This window comes from Arachis ipaensis, chromosome B2, assembly GCF_059453495.1.
Source record: "Arachis ipaensis isolate K30076 ecotype BB chromosome B2, ASM5945349v1, whole genome shotgun sequence".
NCBI classification, from domain to species: Eukaryota; Viridiplantae; Streptophyta; class Magnoliopsida; order Fabales; family Fabaceae; genus Arachis; species Arachis ipaensis.
In genome coordinates, this window is record NC_142437.1 from 104,190,051 (window position 1) to 104,198,728 (window position 8,678).

General features: G+C 31.0%; 1 protein-coding gene across 1 annotated transcript; it reads left to right on the top strand.

Moving 5' to 3' along the window:
* The first annotated feature begins 7,794 nt into the window (after positions 1–7,794).
* On the top strand, positions 7,795–8,361 carry LOC148575085 (uncharacterized). The gene has a single exon (XM_088504409.1). The coding sequence runs from the start codon at positions 7,795–7,797 to the stop codon at positions 8,359–8,361; it is 567 nt and encodes a 188-aa protein (XP_088360535.1).
* The last annotated feature ends 317 nt before the right edge of the window (positions 8,362–8,678 follow it).

Consider the following 8,678-nt stretch of genomic DNA (forward strand, 5'->3'; position numbering starts at 1 on the left):
CGTGGCAATATCTCTCTGAGTATGATCACTAAAATGCCATAAAATGTTCTTTGATGCTCTTCCTTAATTTCTTTTTTGATGATGTTGTTAAGCCACTTTAGAAAATAACAACAATTCAGCTGTGGAAATTAAAGATGGGGAGATGAAAGCAGAGGTGATTGGAGGCCACAAGTCAGAGAAATGATCCTAAAGTTTGTATAATGTGTTCTATTATTATTCATTCTTCTCTTTTTGTTATTTTTGACAACCTTAATTAGCACATATGTTCATTCATATAGTAATTTGTTATTCATATACTCTCTAAGCTTTTATTAAAATTTGTTATGTTATTTATATTTGTACGTTAAATTTGTTTTATTCAGATTTAATATGTTAGATTTATGTTTATATTGAGATTTATTTTTTATTGTTAAAATTGTTATTTAAAAAATTGCACATTCAATCCAAATCGCACCACTTGAATTTGGATCCAATTCTTTAAAAAAAATATATAATTTATTTACCATCGGTTAAATTCGCTGATAGTTATTAATTTAATTTTTAATAAATAATATATTACTGTCGAATTTATTAGGGATAAATTTAAAGGTAATAAGCTTTAGAATTTTACCAATTAAAAGTGTATATCCAATGCTAAATTCGTTGGTAATTAACGGTGGATGAAAAAATCTGTCGATAAATAGTTACTTGCTAGGTTTATGCCGTCAGATTTAATAAATTTGACAATAATATATTTTCAACAAATTTCTTGTAGCGACGATTGAGTTATTTTCGTGTGATTTTAAAATTATGGATTCAAACGGTAAAATATAATCACTAATGTAATTATCATATTAAATTTCTGTACATATGAAATACTTGTATATCGACTATCCTTTAATAAATTGAATTAAATTTTAAAGAAAAAAACTTAAACTAGTGCTATTGCAGAAGGATTATTTCACGTATAATCTTGGACTGTGTAATTAATTGTTTTTTCTACAAATATTCATAATTTATCACTTAATTACGATTAACATTTAGAAATGATATAAAGAGATAAGTATTAAACCACTCTTTCATTTTAGTCTATGACAACAATAAAGACGTCTTACGACCCACAAATTCAGCCTAACAGAATACACAAATTAAATTATAATTTAGTCTTTATTTTATCTTATAGTTATCTTTATCTTTATCTTTATCTTATCTTTATCTACTTTTATTTTTCATAGGCCAATACTCTATATATACTTAGTTTTACCTTCATAATTTACAATTCATTCAGTCAACAATCAATAAAATTTCATCTTTTCTTTTCACAATTCTTTTATTTTCCTATTCTTTCACAATTTTATTATGGTATCAGAGCTCCTCTTGAGCTCTGCTGACATCCATGGATCAAGGAGAAAGGGCACACCAACAACTTCATCCGGAGTCTCTTTTCTTTCATGGCACTTCCTTTCAATGAAGAAGCTCGTCCTTCAAACCAACTTGAGCTTTTGCCAAGTCCAACTACTCATTATCTTTGTTCTTTCAATACTTTTTTACTGTTAACAATTCTTCAAATCAAGATTCATTCTTGAATACTTGGATCATTGATTCTGGTGCCACAGATCACATTGCATCAAATTTATCTTGATTTATTTCTTACACACAAATTTCTCCTATTATTGTTCATTTACCAAATGGTTCTTGAACTACTGTTTCTTATAAAGGCATCGTTCAATTTTCACCATCCTTGGTTTTTCATGATGTTCTTTATTTACCTCATTTCAACTTTAATATTATATCTGTTTCAAAAATTACTTCAGCACTCATATGTGAACTCACTTTTTCATCTTCTTCTTGCACTCTACAGAGTAACAATTTGGGGACAATTGATTTGGCCAGAATGAGAGAGGGATTATATGTCTTTGAACCTAATTTCGGTAAAAATTCATCCACTACACACTCCATAAATTCCATCCAATCTCCACCCATTACACCTTTCAATATATGGCATTTTCGTTTAGGACACCTTTTTGGGCAAAGACTTAATCATTTACATAAACAATTTCCTTTTATCTCTATACATCATGACGAGGCTTGTGACATTTGTCATCTTTCTAAACAAAAGAAACTTTCATTTTCTCAAAGTTTTAACAAAGCCAATGCAAGTTTTGATTTATTACACTTTGATATTTGGAGTCCGTTTCAACAAAATTCTATTCATAATCATAAATATTTTTTTACTATTGTTGATGATTTTAGCCGCTTTACATAGGTTACTTTATTAAAATCAAAAGGAGAAGTACAAAATCAAATAAAAAATTTTATTACTTTAATTGAAACACAATTCAACTTCAAAGTCAAAACTATTCGTTCCGATAATGGACCAGAATTTATTTTACCTGATTTTTATGCTTCAAAGGGCATTATATGTTGAAACTCCTCAACAAAATGGAAGGGTAGAACGCAAGCATCAACATATTTTGAATATAGCTCGTGCTCTTATGTTTCAATCTAATTTACCATCATCTTTTTGGTCTTATGCTGTTAGACATGCTGTTTATTTACTTAATAGAGTTCCATCATCCGCAATTAATTTTAAAACACCATTTGAGATTTTATTCAATCATCCACCAAATTATCACGACATTAAAGTTTTTGGATGCTTATATTTTGTTTCTACCCAAATGGTAAACAGATCAAAATTTGATCCAAGAGCCAAAAAGGTTGTATTTATTGGCTTTCAATATGGTTTTAAAGGGTATATTGTTTATGTTTTAGAAGATAAAAGAATTGAAATTTCTAGAAACGTGATTTTTTATGAAAAGATCTTGCCCTTAGTCACAAAAAATGTCCAATTCCAGACACTCAGCCCAACATTGCCAAACACACCTTCTCAAAGACAAGATTCAGTTAGTCTTCCAGTTGAACCCTCACCTATACCCATTGACCCAACTCCACCTAGTTCTTTATTTTCTCCAACAATATCTCCTTCTTCCTCACTATCGTTTCCTAACCAAGTTGAACCCATGACCACCGAATCACTTTCAACACTAGACACTAGTCCACCATCACCTTCTCATCCCCCGTCACCTTCTTCACTACCTGAGCAACCCCATCCTCGTCATTCCGACCGGCCTCACCGACCTCCAGCATATCTCTCTGATTACTTGTGTAATTCCTCTCTCATCTCTACAAATCAATCTCCCTCAAAGTGCAAGTATCATTTGTCTTCAGTCATGTCTTTTTCTTCTCTTTCATCTTCACATAAAAAGTTTCTTTTATCTCTACATTCTGACATTGAGCCAAAGTCTTTTAAGGACGCCAATCAACACTCTAATTGGCGTAGTGCTATGAAAGATGAGTTGGATGCTCTTGAGTTGAACAAAACTTGGCGTCTTGTTGATTGCCCTGCAGGGGTTAAGCCGGTTGGCTGTAAATGGGTCTATCGCATCAAACGTAAGCCTGATGGTTCAGTTGATCGATATAAAGCACGCCTTGTGGCTAAAGGGTTCACTCAAACTGAAGGTGTTGATTTCTTGGAAACTTTCTCCCCTGTTGTCAAGCCTGCCACTATTAGATTAGTTTTGGCATTGGCCTCTATGAAGCATTGGCCTATACATCAGTTGGATGTCAATAATGCTTTCTTACATGGGGATCTTTCTAAGGATGTTTATATGACTCTGCCACCCGGATTTATATCTCCTCAACCGAATCAATGCTGTAAGCTACTAAAGTCACTGTATGGTTTACGACAATCTAGTCGTATGTGGTATGACAAACTTTCTCATCTTTTGCTATCTCATGGATATCAGCAGACCTCATCTGATTATAGTTTATTTGTCAAATTCATTGGTGATCAAATTTCTATCCTTTTAGTCTATGTTGACGACATTATTCTCACTGGTAATTCCATTTCTGAACTTGCTGCCATTAAGTCTATTTTGCACCAACACTTCCGAATTAAAGACTTGGGCCCATTAAAATATTTTTTGGGTATTGAAGTTGCTCAATCAGAGAAGGAAATTTGCTTATCTCAGAGAAAATATTGTCTTGATCTTTTGGAGGATTCTGGTTTATTAGGTGTTAAACCTGCGTCTGTTCCAATGGATAGTACCACAAGACTATATCAAGACAAAAGTCCCCTGCTATCCGACTCTTTTGTATATCATCGTTTGGTTGGCCGTCTTATCTATCTCACCACTACTCGACCGGACATCATGTATGCCACTCAACAATTAAGTCAATTCATGGCATCTCCTACTGAATCTCATCTTCAAGCTGCCAAGCATGTGTTACGATATCTGAAAACTAGTCCCGGCAAAGGACTTTTTTTTCCAAGAGAATCAGAAATTCAGCTTCTCGGCTTCAGTGACTCTGATTGGGCCGGATGTCCTGACACTCGGCGATCTTTAACAGGTTATTGTTTCTTCTTAGGCAGTTCTTTAGTCTCTTGAAAGACCAAGAAACAAACCACCGTCGCCCGCTCTTCCACGGAAGCAGAATATCGTGCACTTGCCAACACAACTTGTGAACTTCAATGGATACTAAATGTGTTACAATTTTTACGCATCTCTCCTATCTGCCCACCAGTTTTATATTGTGATAATCAGAGTGCTCTTCATATTGCTGCTAACCCGGTTTTTCATGAACGGACCAAACATTTAGAGGTTGATTGTCACTTGGTTCGACAAAAAGCTCAAGCTGGAGTGATGAAACTTCTCCCAATTCCCTCTTCTGGGCAACTAGCTGACATCTTCACCAAGCCTTTGTTTCCTCAACCCTTCCATCTTAATCTGAATAAGCTTAGTGTTCTTGACATCTTTCATCCTCCAGCTTGCGGGGGCGTATTAAACCACTCTTCCACCTTAGCCCATGACAACAATAAAGACATCTCACGGCCCACAAATTCAGCCCAACAGAATACACAAATTAAATTATAATTTAGTCTTTATCTTATCTTATAGTTATCTTTATCTTTATCTTTATCTTATCTTTATCTATTTTTATTTTTCATAGGCCAATACTCTATATATACTTAGTTTTACCTTCATAATTTACAATTCATTCAATCAACAATCAATAAAATTTCATCTTTTCTTTTTCACAATTTTTTTATTTTTTTATTCTTTCACAATTTTATTAATAAGTACACTTAAGATATTAGTATTAAAATAGTGGAAAAAAGAATATTAAAAGCAAATTTTGAAGAACATACATGTATATTTTATTGAAGAAGCTTCTATATATTTTCAAAATGTGTCGTTGGAGCCTGCATTATGTCTCTGATTTTAAGGACACAAGCTATACACATTATTGAATCATTAATGGTCTCTTGGTTCGAACAAATGGCATGTGCATATGTAGATGTTGTTATGGTGTGTAGCTGCAAACATTCATAGATTCCTATATATATTTATCATAAAGGGACAATCAATCTCAGCTAGTGAAACTAGTTCATTCTTTCATTGGTGGTGATAATTGATGATTGAGTTAGGTGTGGATGTCATGGCTTGTAAACAGCAGGTACTAGGTAGACCAAAACTATATTCTTAAAAGATTTGTTACATTGCAATATTACACATATCCATTATTAGATTCGTTCTATATGACTTTTCTTAGCCTTCAATTGATTATCATCTTAGGCAGAGTTCGATATTTTTTTTTAGTTTAATTATTCTGTTGATCTTTATAGTTTTATCAAATTTTTAATTAGGTCTTTATATTTCTTTTTTCAATTACGTCTTTACACTACTTTTAATTTTATAATTATGTCATTTTCATATTAAAAATATTAAAATTAACATAATTTTTTTATCAAAATACATGGAGTCAAAGATTTAATTAAGTTTTTAATTATAAATACTTCAATTTGCAAAAAAATATTCAGTTAATTCTAATATTTTTTACACTAGAAAGAACTTAAGTACAAAATTAAAGCAATGTAAAGATTTAATTGAAAAGAAAAAAAGTATAAGGATCTAATTAAAAATTTGGTGAAACTATAAGAACCAACAGAGTAATTAAACCTTTTTAGTTTAATTACATAATGATTTTTTTTTAATTCTCTTTGTAGCAAATAATTTTAGCATTCACAATTTCAGGACTAATGTTATATAACTAATAAAATTAATTAATTTTTTATTAATATTTGACTAATTTAAAACACTAAAAATTAAATTTTAAATCTTAAATTAAATATGAAATTCTAATAAAAAAATAAACTGTTGACTCAAAATAATGATTAACATTAACAAAAAGGTGCTGACCTTATTAAATTTTAAAAAATTACACACTCCATGAAGAGCGGGGCTTACCCCAAAATTAGGAAATTTTATATAGACAAAAATAAAATTGGAAAACAAACTGAGTACTCTTTAGTTTTCTTTTAGATATTAAATTGATTTACTAGTGGTCGTGGACAAATTTGTTCTCTTTAATTTTTAATAATCTTGAATTTGAAATTTCAGATGAAAATTTCCGTCCTGAGAGTGATAATCAAAATTTCTGAGCACCGGTTGACAAGAAAATACATATGTTTTTAAAATTTGTTTACATGAGAAGATGTTTTTTTGTCCTGCTGCTAATTTGACTAGCAATTCACGTATATTTCCCCTATAAACATGACATGTTAATGACAAAAATCCAAGCAACACTTCATCATGTTCTTATTATGTATGCCTACGACTTTAATTTACATCATCATCAGAAAAAGTTAGGGGTAGCTACTATTACATACTACGCTTCCTATATACTACAATACATGCATCTTTCTTAAATACTAATACTAATTTATTCAACATTCATCATATATTCCTTCAAGTTCTAAATACTATTTAGTCCAGTTTATTAAAAAAAAAGGTTTGCTAGATCCTAGGACCTTAAATTGCGGTGCATACAGTAATACTCTAAAACTGGATATTTCCATTTCCAAGTGTAAACTATAGAAGTTATATAGGATAAGTGTGTAAAGTGTAAACCCATAATCTGAGGATTTGAGTATTTTAAAATTATTTTGTTGAACGATTTTTCCATGTAGATTAATATTTTAAAAATAAATTAGTTGTGAAAAAAAAGTTGACAAATTAATCTTTTGACTTGTTATTTTTAAATTAACAGACAAAGTAATCCCTAATGAAATGAAAATATAAACCTTCAATTTTTTTCTAAAAAATAGCATGATTAGTCATTCACTTTATTTATTAGAAATTAATTTGCCTAATATTTTAAACTATCAGAAAACAATTTTCATTTTTTTTTTGTTAAAATAATTTACCTAAATAAAAAATTATTAATAACCAATTTCAGATATTGCCCAACTTTGTAAGATAAGCAACTTCTATTCACCTTCCCAACCATATTTGAAAATTATTTTCATATATATAGGATACAGTGACATTGAATTTTAGAATGGAATCTAATGTAATCACATCTCTTGCATGCAAACATCAATACAACCTTGTTTCCTTGATTGCTCATAATACTTCATTAGTTGTAATTTCTAATATTCTATTGCCTCCCACATGCAACTTCATTAATTTTAATTTCTCCTGATCTCTCAGACAACTCCATGAAACATTGAAAAATAAATAAATAAATAAAAATAGTTGTCATCAGAATCCAACAACACAAAAAGGAAATTTCATTCAAACCACACGGTTGTATGTATATATTGCAGATAGGATCTCTTTATATATAATACCACAAATCTCATATAGCTATCGTACCCCAAAACAATTTTCCTTCAAAGTTTCAAACTTTCAATCACCATAATCTTATTCTTCTTCACAAACCAGAAAATTAAAACTCCAAATACAAAAAGAAATGAGTCGGTTTCTTTTACTGTTGTTCATTTTATCAAATGCTTTTCTTGGTGTATCAATGGCCACAATAAACCAATCTCAAATCACTGAACAATCTCTTCTTTCACAACCACCTTCGAATTCAAACTCTCCTACTCTTCATCAAATTGGAATGAGAAAACTTGGTAAGCACCAACATAATATGCAAGTAATAATAGGATTTTCTAGTAGCACCCCAAGTCCTAGTCCATCTGAGTCACCCGAAATTGAGAAGAAGAAGAACAATAAGAAGAAGAAGATGGAATCATCATCAATTTCTGAAGGAAGTAGTAGTAGTGTTCCTAATCATCAGAGGAATTCTGTTGAGGAGCAGCCACATTATGAGGATGATGGTGTTTTGGGTTATAACGGTGAAGAAGAAGGGGAAGAACACTTGTTGAAGAATATGAAGCAGCATCATCACCATGCATTGGACAAGTCTGTTGCAGGAGGTGGAGTCATTCTTGGTGGGCTTGCCACAACTTTCTTGGTTTCAGTTTTTTGTTATATCAAAGCTACTAGCAGACAAAAACCAGATATCACTTCATAATCATCAGTGTAATTATCCCTTTTCACCATATATGAGACAGAAATATTGTGAAATAACAGACATTTTTTGTTATTAATTTTCGAAACTACAAAACATATAAGAATTTTTTATCTTAAAAACAAATGGTTGTGTCTCATCTTGTTTCCGCAGCTAAATGAGTTCCTATCTAACCAACTTAAGTTAGTTGAGTGATTAGCTTACTCATCTGCTTAAACAAGTATTGAAAGTTTAAATCTAATTTTGCACAAACAAAAATTTATTAATTAACGATAAATCTTTAAATAAAACTCTTATCCACGATAAATTAAGCTTTAGTA

Coding starts and splice junctions, on each gene's coding strand:
- LOC148575085 (XM_088504409.1), top strand. CDS start 7,795: ATGAGTCGGTTTCTTTTACTGTTGTTCATTTTATCAAATGCTTTTCTT.